The sequence below is a fragment of the Pan paniscus genome, chromosome 14 (genome assembly GCF_029289425.2).
Source record: "Pan paniscus chromosome 14, NHGRI_mPanPan1-v2.0_pri, whole genome shotgun sequence".
Taxonomy (NCBI): domain Eukaryota; kingdom Metazoa; phylum Chordata; class Mammalia; order Primates; family Hominidae; genus Pan; species Pan paniscus.
Genome location: NC_073263.2, coordinates 102,744,985 through 102,765,978, shown reverse-complemented (window position 1 = coordinate 102,765,978; position 20,994 = coordinate 102,744,985). Strand labels below are relative to the sequence as shown.

The window sequence follows — 20,994 nt, the reverse complement described above, 5'->3', positions numbered from 1 at the left end:
ATTTCCTCTTCTATAATTTTACCTGTTTAATCTGTACCCTAATTGATTTTTCAGTTATCTAGTAGTATGCAGTGCAGACATCTCCCAGCCTTCAGCTTGTCTTTTAACTTTTATTTGCTGTGTTTTCTTCAATAGAAGTTATTAATTTTAACACTGTAAGATATAGTCATCTTTAATTTTTGATTCAGTGCTTTTTGTGTCTTATCTATACCAGAGTCATTAAAGACGTTCTCTTATAGTAAAGGCTAGAGTTTTCAAGTTGTGCTTTTTCAATTTTAGACTCCAATACATTTGGAATGAGATAAGGACTTGATTTTTTCCCCATATATAAACAATTGTCCTTTGAAGATTCATTGAAAATTCATTCTTTCCTCATTCCTGTAATGCAGTTTCTGTCATATATCAGGTTTACACATGTGCACAATTGTGTTTCTGGACACCTCAGTCTGTGTCTATACATCAAAGCTTGAGTTGATAACATGTTGTCATAAGTGCTATCCTTTATAATAAACCTTGAGATCTATTAGGGCAAGCTACTGATGTTGATATTCTTCTTCAGATTTGTTTTATCTGTTCTTGGCCTTGCTATTCTTGCTCTACATTATGAAAATTTAATTCATTTTAGTAATGAGATTTTAATTGATGTTAAGAACATCTCTATTCAGTTATTCTAACCTTCCTTAGTGTTTTCCAACAATGCTTTGTAATTTTCTCCAAAGGTCTTCCACATTTTTTGTTAGATTCATGTCTACATATGCTACAGTTTCTTTTGTGAATGAAATAATTTCAATTAAATTTTTATTGATGTAGGAAAATATTAATTATTTTATATTGACCTAATTCATAGCCAGCAACTTTACTACAATTTATTGTTTGTGATCATCCATAGACTTGATTGGAATTTCTATGTAGATAATTGTATCTTCTGAAATTAAGGTTTTGTCTTTCCACGTCTAATTATCATATCTCTGATTTTTTTCTTCTTTTATTATCCTGGTGTGGGTCTCTAATAAAATGTTGAATAGAGGCAGTGATAGTGGACATGCTGGGTGTTTTTCTATATTTTGATACGAATGCTTATGATTTCATCATTAATGTTATTTGTAGGTTTTTATAGATGCCTTTTATCATGTTAATAAAGCTCACTTCTATTTCTAGGTTGCCAAGAGCATTTCTCATTATGAATTGAGTATTCAATCTTCTTCTACCTATACTGAGCTAACTACACAGACTTTCCTTTTTAATTTCTTAGTGCAGTATATTAGAATAATAGATATTTTGATACTGAAACTATTTTAGATTCCTGAAACACTTGATTTTATATCATTACTTTTAATAAACAAGTCCAATATGCTGACGTTGTATTAGGATTTTTCAATCATAAGGATAGTAGTTCTATGATTTTATTTTCTTTTACATTGCTAGTCTGATTTTGTTAGGGAAGTTACACTTCCTTTCACAAATGAAGTAGACATATTTTTCTCTTTTTCTCTTCTGTGAAAGAATGAATAAAGTCCCTCTGGAACACCATCTAGGGCTATTGTTTGCAGTGGGATCCCTGGTGGAGAAAGGGAGAAGAGAGATCTTGATTAATGACTTATTTTATGGTTTGATTATTATGGTTTGTCAGTTTCATGGTTTATTGCTTGCTATTTATAGAGTCATTAATTTTAACTAATGTCTCATATTTCCACAGTTTTCTCTCAGGATTTTTATAATCTCTATTGAAACTGAATGTATAATCCTTTTTGCTGCCAATATTGTTTATTTATAACTTTCTTTTTTATAGAAGTAAATGACTTCTGATGCTAACTACCTGGATTTTAGACCAAACTTCACAGCACAGAGGCACAGTCCTCTACAAGATTACCCTTACTTGAGATACTAACTGTAAGCTCAGGGGGTTCCAGGGCCTCCCTGACATATGACATATCATATGGCTAATATGGTTGATATGACATATCAACAGGCTAAAAACTCGGGGGTTTCCACTAGCCTTCTCAAGTTTGATAATTTGCTAGAATGACTCATAGAAATCAGGAAAGTGCTATACTTCTGATTACATTTTTATTAAAGCAAAAAGGTTGCAAATCAGAGCCAGCCAAAAGAAGAGATGCAGAGAGAAAGGTCTGGAGAGTCCTACATGTGAAACTTCCTGTTTCCTCTTTTCATGGAGTGAGGACATATCACCCTCTCAGCACATGGATGTGAAACAATATTCAGAGTGCTGACAACCAGGGAAGCTCACCTGAGCTTTGTGCTGAGGCTTCTGATTGGAGTTTCCTTAGGTAGGCATGATCGCTGGAATCACTGGCCATGCACACAAGGTTGGAGTTTCTGACATGACCAGTGCTCATGAATGATCTCATTGCCATAAACTACCAGGGTCACCATAAATAACAAAGATACCTATCAATTGGCAAATTCCAAGGATGTAGAGGCTACTTCCCAGAAACTTGAGACAAAAGCCAGTAAAATTCTTTATTTTTCATTCAAAGAACCAGCTTTTAGTTTGGTTGATACTAACAGCTTCTAATGTACCTGAAATTATTGGTTCGTTCCCAATATTTTGAACTATTAAGTCCCTTTATTTCTTTGTTTTTTAAATTTCTCCTCTCGTCTTTATTATGTTCTCTTTTTCATTTATCTCTTTGGTCATCTTAAACTTCTTTGAAAATTCTTACTGGGGTTCTCTGGGTGGAATATAAATCATTCTATTATAAAGATACATGCATGCATATGTTCATCGCAGCACTATTCACAATAGCAAAGACATGGAATCAACCCAAATGTCCATCAGGGATAGACTGGATAAAGAAATGTGGTACGTATACACTATGGAATACTAGGCAGCGATAAAAAGGAACGAGATCACATCCTTTGCAGGGACATGGATAGATCGGGAAGCCATTATCCTCAGCAAACTAACACAGGAACAGAAAACCGAACACTGCATGTTCTCACTTATAAGTGGGAGCTGAATAATGAGAACACTGAATAGCTGAACATGGACACAGGGAGAAGAACAACACACACTGGGGCCTATCAGGAGGTAGGGGGAGGGGTAGCATCAGGATAAATAGCTAATGCATGTGGGGCTTAATACCTAGGTCATGGGTTTATAGGTGCAGCAAACCGCCATGGCACACATTTACCTACGTAACAAACCTGCATATCCTGCACATGTATCCTGGAACTTTAAATTTAATTGAATTTAATTTAAAAAAATAAAATAATGAAAACAACTAAATGATGGTGAAAAAAAGTTTGACAAAATTAATTTTACTGAGAGTAAATTCATAGTTTGAATTTTAGAATTGTGTTTTCTTTCTCATTAGATTTATTTAAAATCTTTGCATGCTGCCTCATTTGGCTTGGGAGATTTTCTTATTTCTCTCTCCCTCCCTCTATGATCACTTCTACTTTCTTAGGGATATTGCAGTTGCCTTAACCTTGACCCTGGACCCTACCATCCAGAGCCAGGTTTTTAAGTGTCATTTGGAGAATGCTAGCCCCTTGATATGGGTGATATCACAGTTCTTGTCACTAGTCTATAGTCCATAAAATATCTTGTTCTGATTTTTCAGATAAGCTGATTATTTCTCCTCCTGCCTCTGGAGACCTGCAGCTGCCTATAAGGTCTTAGCCTTGGGTAGTTGGTCTCACTGTCCTTTCCTTAGCAGAGAAACCCATTCTAGTCCCTGTCTTTTCACTATGAAGGTTCTCATCTTTACCTTATCTAAGGTGCCTTAGTCTCCTCACCCTATAGGAAGCAATTGAGTCCAACATTGCCTGATTCTTGACCTAGCATATGTTTCTTTTGCATTTCTGGTCAACAAAGAGGTTAACCTCGTTTAGAATTCCTTCCTGCCTCTTTGGTTTCCTGTTTTTTCCTTTGATCACAGTATGTTTGAAACAGAAGGGGTTTCATAAATCATGAACTCATTTTGCCATCTTGCAGGGAGTCTTCTTTTCTAGAAAAGTGATTTCTGCATTCCTCTGAAGACATTTGGTTTTATGGTATTTGTTAAAATGAAAAGTCATTTATTTTGGCCCCAACAAAATCTGACACACAGGTTTGAGTTCATTAATCATAAAAAATGGCCAAATGCAGAAAATAATCAATCTTGCCATAGCAGCAGTCTTTGACATTATTGTTGAGTTTAATTTCATTTTCTGGGAAACTTCAAGTAAATAGGTTTCTTCTGACAATTACTTTTTGTGTGTGTTTCTAAAAGATCTGGACATTATCTTGTTAGGTAAAAATATAATACAATAATGACAATCTGGACTTCTCAACCATCCATCTCAAAATTTGCTCTTTATAACATACTGATATACACTGTAAGCTAAGAGTAGGTGATTTACAGACAGCTCCAGACTGATACAGGTAATCAGTAATCACTTTTTGTTGTTATTGAATCTGAATTTCATGTAAGAGAATGGGATTGCCTGAACTGATTTTCTTGTGAGCTTTGTCCTGTAATCTTCCTTTGTGATAAATATGCATTTTTTTCTCATGATATCCACCATGATTCTTTGAAATTAGAAAACAGAGACTGCAACACAAATATTAGATAACACATTTCAAATATCTTTCCACTCATGGGCAATGTCCATCTCTACTATTTTATCTCACAGGCCTGTGTTTACGAGATTAGTTAAACTCTGCTGTTGTTACTGGTAGAGGGTCTCGACTGCAAGTTGTCCAGGTTCTTGACGTTTTGAATAAAGAATTGGACAAAACGCACAGCAAAGCAAGGAAAGAAAGAAGCAAGGAAAGCAGAGATTTATTGAAAGTGAAAGTACACTTCACAGTGTGGGAGTGAGCCCAAGCAGCAGCTCAAGGGCCCCAGATACAGAATCTTCTTAGGTCCAAATACCCCCTAGAGGTTTCCCATTGGCCACCTACTTGCTGTTCACCCATGTAAATGAAGTGGTTGCCCGCAATCAGAGGCTGAGGTGAAGTTACGAAGTTACATTCCTAGGCAAGTGTCTGGTTGGGAAAAGCAACCGATCAGAGGTACTTTGAATTATCCATCTGCCGCACAGAAAAGGTGGGGGTTTGCAAAGGGAGTAGCCCCTGGTCCTTTTGCTACTCAGGCATGGAAAGTTAGGGTTTTTCTTTCAATTTAGTTCTAAGAAGTCAGTGTGAAGTGGACTCAGGTTCCCTGCCTCCAAACCCTATTCCCTTGCCTCATTATGGCGACATCAAACCAGGTATATCGGTTGAGCATGCATTCTTAACAGGGAGTAAAATCACCTCCGAAGGGGTAAAAATATGTTCTTAGTTGGAGGGTAGAAAATTCTCACTCTTTTATAATGCAGATTGCCATGTAGACCAAATAACCAAAGTAGAGTATGTAAAAAGATATACAATATGGTAGAGGTATCAAAACTCCATGAGGTGGTGATTAAGAACAAAATCTCTAAAAGACTTCTTAGAAGAGGTGATTAAAAAAAAAGATTGGGAAACACTGCTTTGGGGTATTTGTAAGAAGAAATAAATATTTATCTTCTTTTCTATGCATTGTTTCTAAGTTTTCTTAAAGTAATGCAAAAAAAAAAGAAAAGTTTATTATACTCTTACAAATTTTGTCTTAACTCTTAAAAAGTTAAGTTTTAACTTGTAGGTACTCACAAAGGTGGAATGCACTGCAGAATATGAAACAGAAGAAGGGTCCCAATGAGACCTTCTTGGTGCAGGGGCTGCAGACTGAGGAGGGCCAAAGCAGTGGAGGGCTGCCAGGCTAAGAGTGACAAATGGAAGCCACCGTTCCACTTTTCCACAGGCTGCCTGCTGAATGCCTGGGATTTGCAGAAAGCCTTGAGATTGGACACCTGTACAGGTGACTTTGGTGGGAGCCCTCCAGGCAACTAGGTTCTGCAGAGACCCCAGTCGCCTTCTCCCTTTTAGATGGCTCCCAGCATGCCCCTGGCAAATTCCACCCTGTCCAGCTACCATCAAGGTTGAGTTCACTGCAATAATCTGGAGCTGCACATTGAGAAGTGGTTACTAGAGCTTGCCTCCACTGCTTCTATTTTGGTTCTTCTGAACTATTATAGTCCTCTGAATTTAAGTCCTATACCAAACCCCATAACCTACACTGAAATACTTAGTGATCATTTAAACTAATTTGATTTTCCTAATCACCTTCTTTAAATCCTGACACAGTTCTTCTCTATGGCAGGATAACCCATACCTTCAAGTTAAGTTAGGCATATTTTTATGTGCATTGTTTTTCCATAAAATGTTATCACTTTGGCATGAATATTTCAGAGAGCTAGAGTGTTGGCTTGTAAAAGTTAACAAATTATGTTCAAAGCAAGCCATTTGATTCCAAGAGAATCTGGAATCAGGAATTCTAGGGGAAAATCAGTGAGACTATAGATATTTAAATATAATCACATAACAATTTGCTAAATCTTTTAGTGCCTTTTAGTGTCTTTCAAAAGAATATCATTTTCCCACAGAGAAAATTGTAATGCAAACAGATCCAGCTGCATATTTTACTATAAATTATGCTCATTTAAACAGTTCATTCCATCTGTCCTTTTGATAATATATGCAGTTAGTAAGGTGATTAATTGTATGTATACATAATTAGACAATCTATTGGAATATCTTTCAGGCATTCATTAGTAGTTTTCTTTTAAAAAAACACTTTAAAATGGATCACCACTCTTTTTTTTTGGAATGAAAATCTCAGTCTTCACCTCTCAGGTGAAGGGAGAGATGATGTCATGAGTGCCTATTACTGCTTCCTCTGCTAATACAGCAACCAGGTCAGGCATGTGGATGGGACCTTCATGACACATCAATTTCAGTTTCTCCTGAGACTCCCTAGTATCCATAGGAGAGAAAACAGGTTCAAGTCTTCCCCATATCATTGCAAGGCCAGAACTAAGAAGCCTGTGCTAGAGAGGAAGTACCTCTCGCAGGACTTGCAGCAAAGTCTGAGTCCTCTGGTCCCCTGAGGCCACTGCTCAGGGCAGAGAGCATTTCATTTCCTGCAGAGGAACTGGACCTGCCTGCATGCTGCTTGTGGTCCAGGAGCAGTCCACAGAGTCCTGTGGGTCTCAGTGGGCCAGGAAGGGAAGCTCACTAGAGACTGAATTACACCAGGTGGAGAAGGGGGTCAATAAATGACTCCACTCATTTCTGGGAAATCCTGTCACCAAAAAGCCTTCTTCAGATGTTCAGCAAAGGAGCTATGGCTTTTCAGGTCTTTCGTCTCCATAAACTATGGTGCCCTCTACTACCCCTCGTTTGCCACTGCTTAAGATAGCATAAAAGACAAATGACAATTACATCAAAAACATGTATCCACGGTGAAGGAAAGAAAAGTTAACTCACACACAAAGGGAGACTCAGAAATTGAGGATGAAACTCAGAGAATCAAGACAAATGTCTAGTATAGAGATTTCCCAAGCAAGTAGAATTGATGGGAGAGAGAATCCTTTGTTGTTGTTGTTGTTGTTGTTGTTGTTGTTGTTGTTGTTGTGTCTCAAGAAAAAGTAAGCAGGGCACACAATACAATTTCTGTAACTTCAACTAAAAATGTCCAAAAAATGAGTTAAAAAAGGGCATAGTCCTTGAGAGCTAGTTTTTAATATAGGAGATGAAGTAGGAAAAAATAACTCAAAAAGTGGTAGAGATATAATAATAAGGGCAAAGTAAAATAGCCTATCCACACAGCTATGAATAATAGGAGTCCCTGAAGGAAAAAGCGAACAGATAGAAGAGAAGTTGTCATAAACAACGGAAGAAAGCTTACCTAAATGAAAAAAAAAAAAAACCATAAATCTGCAAACTGAAAGAGCTCATTAAATTTTAGTGAGATTAAATGAAAATAGATGCTTAATCATGTCCTGGTGACCTTCCTAGGTTGCAAGCATAAAGAAGTAACCTTGTTCAGCCCCTAAACAGGCGTAAGTAACCTGAAAAAGTAAAATAAATGTATTGTGCAATGGATGACTCATCTACAATACTGGAAAGTGGAAGGTAATTAATCAATATACATAGACTACTGAGAGAATAGAACTGCAACTACAGAATCTGTACACAGACAACATGTTCATCTGTCAGTGTTAAAAATGCATTTTATATATAAAAGGACTAAGCATAAAACCCTTTATATTTATTTGAGAAAACTACTTTAAAGTGTGCTAATCACAAGATAAGTAAATTGCAATCTCAATGACTAGACAAAAGAAGAGAGAATTGATGGGCATTGGATCTCAATAGATAATAATAAATATGTCAAATAGGGATCTTTGAAAAAAAGAGAAATGATAACATTCAAGAAACTAGTAATAAATTTGTAAATGATTTCAGCAAAACCAGGACTTAGGAAAGGGTGTGATATCAATGGAGAGTGGGATGGTAGAAGTGTACTATGAAGTTTGCAGATGTGTGGGGTGGAGGGATGAGTGAGCCAGAAATTTAGTTGTGAAGCAATAAGAAAAAAGCATTGGTTTGATGTCTAACCATTGAGAATTAAGCCAGGAGATTAGAAAAACCAAGTCGAGTGTCCAAATTAATGAATAGGGAAAGAAATTAGCAAATAGTTGACCAAGTTAAAAAAAGACAAGATAAGGTTAAAAATGAAACAGCAATGACATAAAATACACAGGAAGCGTAAGACCAAGTATAACTTTGGTACATTTTGTTTGAGCAGGTTGAATTTTCTTATCAAAAACCCTAGAAAATCTGAGTATGTTTAAACACAAAATAAAAATTGTACACTGCTTATAGGAAGCACATACAAAGTGGCCCTGCAAGGTAGCTAAAAATCATTTCTACCAAACACTTAAAATATTAAAACATTTTAAATGTTCAGCAGAGTGTGCAAAAAATTAAGGAAAATTCTTGAGGCCAAAAATTAAATGTGACGTGAGTCCAGAATACCAGGTGGGCCCCAAGGCAGTGGCTGCCCTGAGGACATTTGCAAATCCTTGTGACCAGAACTTGCAGTTTTCAGGACTGTGTCCAGGATGGAAGTGACTAGAGGCCTGTGCAAAGTGAAGAGGCAGAAGAGAGGCCCCACATAACATCAGGAAGGAAAAATCCCATCCCTCAGAGGGAAAGGCTGGGATCATCATTCTGGACCTTGACCCCTGGCAGATCAAAAATGTTATCTCTGGCCGGGCATGGTGGCTCACGCCTGTAATCCCAGCACTTTGGGAGGCCGAGGTGGGTGGATCACTTGAGGTCAGGAGTTCGAGACCAACCTGGCCAACATGGTGAAACCCCATCTCTACTAAACATACAAAAATTAGCCAGGCATGGTGGCATGTGCCTGTAATTCCAGCTACTCGGGAGGCTGAGGCAGGAGAATCACTTGAACCTGGGAGGCAGAGGTCGCAGTGAGCTAAGATTGATCATGCCACTGCACTCCAGCCTGGGTGACAGAGTAAGACTCTGTCTCAAAAAAAGAAAAAAAAAGGTTATCATGTTATCTGTACTGAATTGTGTAAGACAGCCTGCCCACTCGTGGGGTTGGAGCTCAAAATCCCATTACGTCCAGAATCTGAGAAACAGCAGCCAAAAGTTGATTTAAGGGGGACCCAAATTTCTAAGATGACCCAGGTTCCCTGGAAGAACCAATTCTTTCTGGAAAAATATGTACCCTAAATGCAGGTCTTGAAAATCTAGAGACAATCAATGATTTCCTGGCAAAATACAAACTGCCAAATTGATGGATGAGATAAGAAACCTGATCTGAACAGCACTGGACAGCTTTGCTCCACCATCACCAAAAGGCCTGTGCCCATGTGGGTTTCCTGGTGCTTTCTGTCTACTTTTAAAGGTGTGCTAATTCTTATTTTATTTCAGAAATTATCATACAAAAGATAAAAACTGTACAGTATGAATGATAAAGCTAGCATAATCTTAGCCAAAACCTGATAATGATATACAAGTAAAACTATAGGCCAATTTCACATAAAACAGTAACTGTGAAAATTATAAATAAAATATATTACCCAATAAAATCCAACATGTTAGCATTATCATCTAGAGTTTTTTTTCCAAATATAAATAAATGGTTAACATCAGGAGCTCTTGTGATATATTTCATTGCCTCAGTGAATTAAAGGTTAAATCCTTTGAAGGAGAATAGGAAGAAAAGGAAAGTCTTTAAACATGATAAAAATTAATCACCAAGACTCATTTCAACCACTATATATGAATGCTGAAGAAACTTTCATTGAAAACAAGGAGCAAGTTATGGATTCCTATTATTCCCATTTTGTATTTAGTAACCATTATACCACTGTACCTTTATAACTAATGCATTCATATGATTAACTCCAAAAATAAATCTTAAAAATGAAATAATCTTATTTCCAGATGAAATGTGCATATTTCTATAAAACTCATGAGATTTTATGAAAAATATTAGAATTAATAGAAGAATCTAGTAAAGTGGGTACAGAAGGTCAATATAGAGAAATCAATAGCTTTTCTTCCCACTGGAACTAACTAGGTAGAAATAGTAAAAAAGAAAAAAAATACATAGATAGATAGAGAGAGAGAGAAAGATAGGATATTTAGGATATTTATATGTAAAAAAATTATTAAAAAATATAAAATATAGTTCAAATAAATAGGAAAAGAGTGTATTTCTGGATATGAAGACTAGTATTTATCTTCTTAATGTTCTATTTTATATGTAAAAGGTAAAGAAAATATCATAAAGTTGTAGACATACGTGAACATGTAAATTTTATGTTTGTAGCACTAACAATATCAAAGTTAGAAACCAGACTGTTGGCTAGGGAAAAAATGTTTGCAGTATATATAGCAAAGATTATTGTCCTCAATACCAACAACTCCCAAAATGCATAAGGAACACAACATAACACCATATAATAGTGTCAAGGTTACGAACAGTAACATTTAATTACTTTAAAAAGAAATTAAAGTGATTAATAAACATATAAACAGATGAGCAACAATAAGTTTGATTACACTGATATTGGCATGGATTTGAGACGAGAAAACTTTCCTGTATTGCTGAAGGGCAAATGATTTTTTATAATAATTTAAAAATAATCACTTTAATATTTTCTAAATTTAAAACACACAAATCTGTCTTTGCCCCAGCAATACCAACTTTGGAAATCTATTTATAGATATGAAAGCCTCAATAAATACTGGTATTGAGGGAGGATGCTTAGTGCAGCCTTTTTATTGAAGTAGCAATGTGCTTAACCACCTTCCTGACGATTCCTGCAAATATCACCCATCAATGAATTAGTAAAGAAAATGTTGAGTTACATAAACGTTGAACACTATGGGAAATTATGCAGCTGATAAATAAAACATAGGACCTATATCCCTTAATCTGGAGGGATATCCAAGATTGTTAGTGAGTCAGAAAAGCAAGTTGCAGAGTGATATATAATCTTCCTGCATACCCAAATCTTTATCATTCACAGTTCACGTAACTTTAGGTAATACCAAGAATGCCTATTTGTCTTTAGAATTTTTTTTCTTTCCAGAGTAAACACCTGTCACATTATTTTTAACACCTTCATAGAACTGTATGTAATATTTATACATAATAATTGTATAGAAAGTATGAACTTGACAGAGGACAATGACATCTTTAAAATTAGAAATAGTGCTTTCATAAATTGTAACAATTGTTTTTACATCTCATGTAAAAACATGTAATTGCAAGCCTGTTTCTGTGATTGCATATGTGTGGATGAAGAAGCAGATGATCAAGGAAAGAATATACATGACATTAACATGAAATACCTGAGAAACATGGGCAAGGGAGTTCATCCACGTGTTTTGTGGACTTAAGATCATTTCAAATTTAAAATATATTACCTTGTTATGTTTTTTAAGGAGGGAAATGGCAATTAAAATTAAAAAGCAACTAGAATCTACAGAAATGGTAGATTTGAGAAGTGATGCTAATTTCCTCTTCACATCTAAATTAACTATCTGCAGTGCCTTTAATGTTTCATTTCTTAAAACACTATTATTAAAACTGCATTTTCCCCACATTCCATATATGAGTGGAAGAAAATCCCTTCTGATACTCCACATTAGTCTAGAAGAAGAGAAGCAAGGTCTGCTATATTCCTATCTTCAATAAATCATGTAATGTCTTCTCAGAGGGACATATTATGACTAATCCCAGTAGTCACCCTCATAGTCTTTAATTAGAAGTTAACCTTCTATTGCAAATTTTAATTCCAGTTGCAATCTCCTTTACAAAATGAAAATTCTTGTTCATAGGACATGTAAAGGAAATAACATGCTGTCTTTATGTGTGTGTTTTATAATATTGTTATTTGGAATAGTAAATTCATAGAATGCATGTGAGAGATTAAAAGATCAAATAAATGTGTTAATATACTAATATTGATCATTAATTTTATTAATATTAAAGTAACATATTGATTTATTTGCATAAGCACACATAGATCAATTGCTTGGTATGAAATCTCAATTTCTCTTTTGCCATGTGGCCTAAAGCATAAAGGAATAAATGATATTTTAACTTTTAAATTTTAGTTTAATTAGCTTAATAATATGTAAGTTGTTATTTTATAATATGCCATGTACATTAAATAAATTTTATCTTAAAAAATACAACATACAAAAAAACTCAGCCCTTTGTGTACATAGAAAGTCTTTAAATAATAATGGTTTTAAAATAATATCAAATATAGATAATAAAGAAATAATGCCACTCACAAACGTTCAAAATCATAACATGTTTTTATAATTGTTTAAGATTGCTTTGGTCTACTGTGTTCTAGTTGGTATGTTTCAAATGCATTCTTAAAGTAAAATGTCATTCTTGACCTTATGGGGCACCTTAGTGTATGTGATAGTGGCAAAAATTCATACACTGACAAATATGTGAAATAATTTAGAATAAATTATAGTTCTGAATTTCAATGTCAATGTTTCTTTGTTTCTCTAGGTGGCTTTTACAGTACTTTTTGATTTGGAAGCACTTCTGAAGATATGGTGTTTGGGATTTACTGGATATATTAGCTCATCTCTCCACAAATTCGAACTACTACTTGTAATTGGAACTACTCTTCATGTATATCCAGATCTTTATCATTCACAATTCACGTACTTTCAGGTAATAAAAATAATGCCTATTTGTCTTTAGAAATTTCTTTATTTCCAGAGTAAATACCTGTCACATTATTTTAACAACCACATAGAATTATATATAATATTTATCTATAATAACTATTATGGTAAGTATGAACTTGAGAAAGGCACAATGACATCTTACAAATTAGAAAAGTGCATTCACAAATTGTAACACTCGCTTTTTAAAACTCCTGAAAATTCACAGGAACAATGTAGATGTTTTACTTACTTTTCCTAAATTAGCAGTATATAGATACACATATTTTTATATATGGATAACATATATCCATACATGCGTATCAGATTTTAAACTACATAAGATGTTGGCACAAACTTTAAAGACTAGGAAACATTAATTTAATCCCAAGTGTTTCTCTTCCTTGTCGATAAGGCTAAGTGTTTGCTCAACAATGATTTATAATGAAAATATTAAAGGTTTATAAAACTTACCTTTACAGACTGTAATTAGTCATACACTATTATTTATAAATGCCTGTTACTTACTTTGTGATGGCACTTATAATTCTTATTTAACTTATAATAATTGGATATCTTTTTTTAAATGTGGTATATTGAATCACATTGCTTTCTAATTATGCAATAAACAGTAATTATTAGTTACATTCTTTGTTATTATTGAATATAGCAACACGCTCACTGTCCTGGTAAATACTTAGTCAAAATGATAAAATATGTCTACATGGTATTCTAGTCAAAAACACCTCAAATGTAGTCATTTTCCTGATTCAAACTTGGTCATTTATTTTTTATTTTATTTTATTTTATATTATTTTTTATTTTATTTTATTTTATTATTATTATACTTTAAGTTTTAGGGTACATGTGCACAACGTGCAGGTTAGTTACATATGTATACATGTGCCATGCTGGTGCGCTGCACCCACTAACTCGTCATCTAGCATCTTTAACAGACAACTCAATCTCTTATTGACATCAAAAAGTCTTGGATGATCATTGTATAAACTATATTTCATTTATGCCAAGAATGCAATTTTCCTATGCTAATATCTCTGAATTTGGGAGCTGTTATAATCAGTGGTGTGTTATACTTTAATTGGCAGCATTTTTTTATTTCTTAGAGCTACATACAAAATTGATGACATCTTAGACTTAATGAAAAGTTGTATTTTTGACACTATATACTTCAGCTTTTAATTATGTACTAATTTATACATACTAATCATATAAATATGCCCTTAAAAGCTGTGTCTTTGTGTTATACTCGCTTTGTAATAGTAGCCATTGAATCCTATTTTTCCAACACAAAGTTTGGCACATAGTAATCAATAAAGGTTTGTTAAACAAATGAGTGAATAAATTTGTCAATTAATTACTTATTTTTTTTGCAAATGTGTGTATGCAAAACATCTAAATATATCTGTATATATTTAGATGTGTGTGTGTGTGTGTGTATACACAGTCATGCATCACTTAACAGCAGAGATACATTTTGAGAAATGCATTGTTAGGCAATTTTGTTGTCGTGTGATCACAGAGTTTACTTACACAAACCTAGATGTATAGCCCACTATATACCTAGGCTATATGGTATGGCCTATTGCTCCTAGGCTACAAACCTGTACAGTGTGTGACTACATTGAATACTGTAGGCAATTGTCACACAAAGGTAAGTATTTGTATATCTAAACAGAGCTAAGTATAGAAAAGGTAAGTCTTATAGGACCACCATCCTATACGTGGCCCATACTTGACTCAAAAGTTATTATGCGATGCATGACTAAAATATATGTAAATATATACACACACACATATACATGCATCTATATATAGAGAGAGAATAGTTGAGTACATATAACAAAGATCCAAAAATACAAAACTTACATAAGACAGAAGTTTATTTCTCTGCAGCAGTTGGTGAGTATGCAGGGAAAGCAGGTGGCTGTGCCCCCCATGGTCACCCAGCCTGTTGGGTTGGACAGGACCTGTCATATTCTATGCAAGCCTTCTATTTCTGGTCCAAAGGGGCTACACTATTTGTTTCCATTTCCAGGCAAGAGAAAGGTATTTTAAAAAGGATTCAGAGAAAGTTTAACTTAATGCACCAAAACTTGTACAAATCATTTCCTCTCACATTCCATAGGTCTGAACCCAGTCCACTGGAGACAGCTAGCTGCAAGGGAGACTGGAATGTGTAGGCTATAGCCCCAGGCAGTCACTTGCTAGGTTAGAATTCGGAAAGTTCTGTTTTTTAAAGGAGGAAAGAGAAAATGGATATTGGGGTGATAATCTCAATAAGAAGTAAAGATTCTTGGCAAAAGTTTGCTTCTTTTTCCATTTCCTTGTGGTTTTCTAATAATACCTAGGAAAATATTTTATGAGACAATGAATATAACTAATACAGGTTGAGTATCTGTATCTCAAATGCTTGGGAACAGAAGTGTTTTGGCTTTCGATGTTTGTCAGATTTTGGAATATTTGTATGTATGTGCATAATGAGATATCCTGGGAATGGGACCCAAGTCTAAACACAAAAATTGTTTATGTTTTATAAACACCTCAAATACATTCCCTGAAGGTAGTTGTATGCAATATTCTTAATAGTTTTTTCATGCATGAAACAAAGTGTGTATACATTGAACCATCATAAAGCAAAGGTGTCAGGTGTAGAATTTTTCACTTATGTCCTCATATCAGCACTCAAAAACTTTAAATTTTTGAGCATTTTATGTTTTAAATTAGGAATGTTCAACCTGTATTGAATTAAAGCTTTCCTTGCATATTTGAACGTTAGAAAAATATTAATTTTATTTCAACAATACATACTAGTGAATATCATTTTGTATAATCATATAATATGTTAAAACACTTAGTTCATCCATTCATTTGGGATTTATTGAGCTAGACCAATGGTTATTCTATTGTTAATTTTAGTCACTAGATATTCAAATAGAGAGGTATGATTTTCATAAAGCACTATAAAATAATATTTTAGTATGAATATATTTAAGATTCAGTGTAAATAAATGATCATATGTGTAAATAAATGTTTCTCTCTCCCTTGATAGGTTCTCCGAGTAGTTCGGCTGATTAAGATTTCACCTGCATTAGAAGACTTTGTGTACAAGATATTTGGTCCTGGAAAAAAGCTTGGGAGTTTGGTTGTATTTACTGCCAGCCTCTTGATTGTTATGTCAGCAATTAGTTTGCAGATGTTCTGCTTTGTCGAAGAACTGGACAGATTTACTACGTTTCCGAGGGTAAGAGTTTTAAAAATGCAGTAAGTTAAATTCATTGTTCTTATTTTAGTAATAATGATTAACATCAAAGTAATTTCACTTTAGTCATTCAGAAGTATTATCCTATTTTTGATAACTTGGGATAATTAGATTTTAATATTTAAAATTGTCTCTTCTGCAGGGTGCAGGTGTTTGAGACCATTTTCAGCATTGTCAGATTATATATCAATTCTAAAATTCTGGAAATAATCTAATAGAGTTAGATGCTGAAACCTGAATGCTAGGGTTCTTAGCACCTATAAATTAAAATACAGCAGAATTTTAAAATAAAGCTTGCATTTTTGTGTTCAAGAGAGTTAACATATTTTTAATGTTTTATAATTTATATATTGTTATGTTAGTCAGAATCTAGAAGGAAGCTTTTGATTTTCAATAAAATAAAATTAATATGCTCTTCAGATTTTAAATGTCTCTCAGCTTTCTCATTAGAATTCACTTAAGCTAAAAAGGAAGTTAGAAATCAATGGATCCATAAACAAAAGTCATGTAGGAGGTACAGCTCTTAACCAGAAGGACCTTGAAATTTAACTCTATGTGGACTTAGAAACATAAAAAAATACAATGACCAGACAAATAATGTATATATTTTTACCGTAAGTTGAAATAGTAAGGCCTATTATATGGTGTATTAGTCCATTCTTACACTGATGATAAAGATATACTCGATGAAACTGGGTAATTTATAAAGAAAAAGAGGTTTAATGGACTCACAGTTCCACGTGGCTGGAGAGGCCTCACAGTCATGGTGGAAGGTGAAAGGCACATCTTACATGGTGGCAGGCAAGAGAGAATGAGAGCCAAGCTAAAGGGGGAAACCTCTTATAAAACCATCAGATCTCGTGAGACTTATTCACTACCACGAGAGCAGCAGGGGGGAAACCACCCCCATGATTCAATTATCTCACACCTGGTCCCTTCCACAACACATGGGAATTATGGGAGCTACAATTCAAGATGACATTTGGGTGGAGACACAGCCAAACCATATCATATGGGAAGAATAATATTGGGGTAAAAACAACATATATTTTTAAAAGTTAAGCTTTGACAGCAAAAGGGTCTGTACTTTTAATGGATAGCTTAGCTTTATTTTAGGGATTTTTTAAAAATCCTATGCTAAATTTATTATTTGAGCTACCAGTGTTGGAATTCATCCTTTTATAATGCAGATTCTTCATTCATGTGCCGCCAAGGATTTGTCGAGTGCCTTTAAAGCATCTGGTCATTTAGGTAATCATGGGGACATAAGTCCTCAAGAAATTCTCAGTTGAGGGGAGGAACCAGTAGGTAAGCACAGGGCACCACAGGCCTTGATGAAGGCAGACACCAGGTGCTCTGGGGACACAGAGGCAAGGCCGATTCCCAGGCATGGAAAAGTCCAGAAAGGCTTATGGGAACAGGTGGCTCCAATGGCTGGATGTAACCAAAGGAATTGCAAGGGAACGGATTCCCATCACAGGAACAGCATGTACTAAATGTCTGAGGTGAGCAAATCCTTCTTCCAGAACTTAGCAAGAACCATCAATGGTAAGAGGAGGACAAAAGGCCAAGGAACTCTGAAGTCAGTTGAAAGTGTGATCGTATCTGTCATGCCAAACTCCTATCAACTCTAGTAGGGAAGGCACCAGGTTCAAGAGGCTGAAGAAGAGACCCAGAGCCAGCAGATGAGACATGGGGTTTCACTGAGGGCTTACATACAGGGGAGGGAGTCCAATGCTGGCTGGCTGGTCAGGAGAACAAGACCTGCTTGCAAAAGGCATGCAATTTATATAGCATTTTTACTTAGCACACTCCCGCAGCAACCTCCACATGGAAATCTTAATTCACCCCAGACTTGGGGCCTCAATTCCCTGTGTATAGCCAGTGTTCCACGGGAGGAGATGGGGGCTCAGATGTTCCTCATCAACAAGGAGTCAATCTCTGGGTTGGCCACTCCTAGATTCCCTAGCTCAGAACACACATTCAGGTGTGTCTGGCAAGAAGGGTCATTCTCAGGGTATGCTTGAGTTATTGCTTTCAGGTGCACTTACATACGATGTTTAAGTGCTGATGAGAGAGGGCAAGTAGCTAGTGAGGTTGCAGATGGGTGAGATAAGGAGGATGATGGCAAAGGTTCCTGCAGAGGTGGGAGAAGGCAGTATCCACAGCAAGAGGACAAAGATTGGCCTTAGACAGGTGTTGAGCTGGCAGGTGTCGAGGTGATCCTCAGGACAGCAAGCCAAGCTGAAATTTACAATCAAGACTTTGTTCCCTCACTGCAACAGTACAGGCAGGAGGCAAAGGTAGGCACCGCTCTCCAGCGTCCGGAGGTGTTGGTTAAGGGTCAGGTGGATCAGCAGGCATGGGGGAGGGAGGGCTCTTTTCCTTGCTAAGCAGTCCTGAACAAAAGGTTCCAGCCATTCCTGCACCTAGGGAGGGGAAGCATAAGGAAGGAAGGGATAGGAGAAGAAAGGAACGGAGCCAGCATGGAGGAAAGTGCCTCAGCTGGGCCCTGATCAGGAGGCCTCTGCACAGAGGCACCTGGTCTGGGACTGCAGCTATGGCCATGATCCCAGCTGGCCTGGCAGGGCAGAGCTGAGTCATAAATTGCAAGTCCCTCCAGAAATGGCAGTGCCCTGGTCATGCACCATGTCTAGGGTGGGGATGGCAGTGGTCCCCTGGGAGGTCTCCCAGGCAAGGCCTTGCCATTGCCTGTGATCAGGTCTGAATGGATCACACATAGGATTTTGGCCAGGAGCAGGACTCCTGGAGAGGAGGCTGAAGGGAGGCAAGCCAAAATGATAGCCACACCATTAGGCCCACCTTCTCTGGGTCTGCCCCTTCACTGGGTAAATAAAAAGATCAGCTGGCCATCTTTTCCATGGGAACATGGGGATGGTTATTGTAAGAGTTAAAGAGGTAAGAAACACAAAAAGCAGCTCAACAGTCAAAGACAGATTTATTTTGGAGAATAAACTTTAGAGGGGCTTCTGGCCAATTTTGCTCAAGAGCATTCTCTCTTACAGACTAAGGGTATTTAAGGGTGTAGGAAGTGGGGAGCTTATCGCAGGTTCGGAATGTTTCTATGTGAGGGAAAGTTTATTGTGGGGTTGGGATTGGGATGTCTGGTTGGAGGGGAGGCTGTCTCGGGGTTGGCGTGTTTCTGGTCAGAGGGGGTTTATCTTAGGGTTGGAATGTTTCTGGTGATGCTGACATTAGGCATTAGGCTGATGTTTGGGTGCTTGATTTGGGTGTTTTTTAATCAAAGGGAACTTAAAATGGTGGTGTTTCTCCAAGACGACGATCTCCTGCTCTGTCAATCCAGTCCCTACAGTTATAGAAAGGAAGAGGGGTGGTATGTTCTTTCTGGCTACTTCCTGCTGAGTGGAGGGTCAGAGGGTTCTTTGGTCTTGGGTTGATTGTGGGAGTAATGCCATCTGTAGATGTTTTTAGGTAATTGTGAGATGTCCATGATCCTGTCAGTTAAAAAATCTTTGAAAAAGGTGAATTAAGCCAGGTAAGCACATTAGTCCTAGGCATATTATTAGGAGAGGGCCCAAGAATGGGATGGTCCATGTTAGGATTTTGTTTCTAAACCAAGAATGTATTTGGTTGTTTTGGTATTCCTTTCACGTTTTAGCCCTTTCTTCAAGTTTTTCAGCAGCATCTCTTACTAGGCCTGATTGGTTGAGATAGAAGCAACATTCCTCACTCAATGAGAGGCAGAGACCCCCTTTTTCAGCCATTATAAGATCTAATCCCAGTCTATTTTGGAGGACTGCTCCAGGCAAGGAGTCTAATTGGTCTTCGACTCTTATAAGCCTTTGGGCTATATCTTTTAATAAATCCTGTAGTTCTGTTGAAAGAACTTTAAAGTATGTTAAGGAGTTGGCCAGTCTGCCTGTTCCCAATCCAAGCCCGGAGGTTATACATAAGGCGGCCATTAAAGGAATGACTTGGATGCTCCTCCTTTTTCTAACATATTGGATGAATGGAACAGGTGAAGATTGATTAGGAGGAACTAGTCCAATGGAGGGAGAAAGATAAACTAGGGTACAGGTTCTGGTCTAGTTGGTGGGGAGAAAAAGATATGTGTTGGTACCGCACAAAAAGAACAAGCCTTTGTCATAATGCAGGCGGAGATAGGGAAAGAAAATAAGCAAATTAAAGATGGGGTGTTTTTTCTTTCCTGCGGTTTTTTACTCCAGGTGGACAAGGAGGAGGCCAGGGAGACACCCACTATAGTAGAGATATAAGAAGAGTTATTTTTTACACATTTAATGCAATCGGATGTTGCACCATTGATATTGAGCCATGGAAAAAGTTGGGCACTAGGGGCAGCGCAAGTTAGGCAGGAGGCATTGGTTGACGGAGACGCTGTAAACTAGCTGGTTGCAGAAATGCTCCATTTGTTTCAGGTGATACTTGGTAGTCAACGTGGCTACTTTGATGGTCAGAGGGGTGTTTAACAATGATAGTGTGATTGCATTGGTTAGATGTTAAGGACCCTACAGGGAAATTTCCCTCCGAGGCTGAAAAGCAAAGTGAGGCTTGTTGTAAAAGGGGGGTGTGTTTAGTTATGGGCCCTTCAATGGGAGC

At 36.5% G+C, this 20,994-nt stretch overlaps 1 protein-coding gene across 6 annotated transcripts in view; it reads left to right on the top strand.

Annotated features, from left to right (window-relative positions):
- The window catches only part of NALCN (sodium leak channel, non-selective), a 358,635-nt gene that overhangs the window by 164,710 nt on the left and 172,931 nt on the right, over positions 1 to 20,994 (top strand). For all 6 annotated transcript variants that reach the window (XM_034936923.3, XM_063595854.1, XM_063595853.1 and 3 more), the window contains exons 12-13: positions 12,954 to 13,121; positions 16,186 to 16,377. In XM_034936923.3, the coding sequence (XP_034792814.1) occupies positions 12,954 to 13,121; positions 16,186 to 16,377 (360 nt within the window). The remainder of the gene's footprint in view (positions 1 to 12,953; positions 13,122 to 16,185; positions 16,378 to 20,994) is intronic.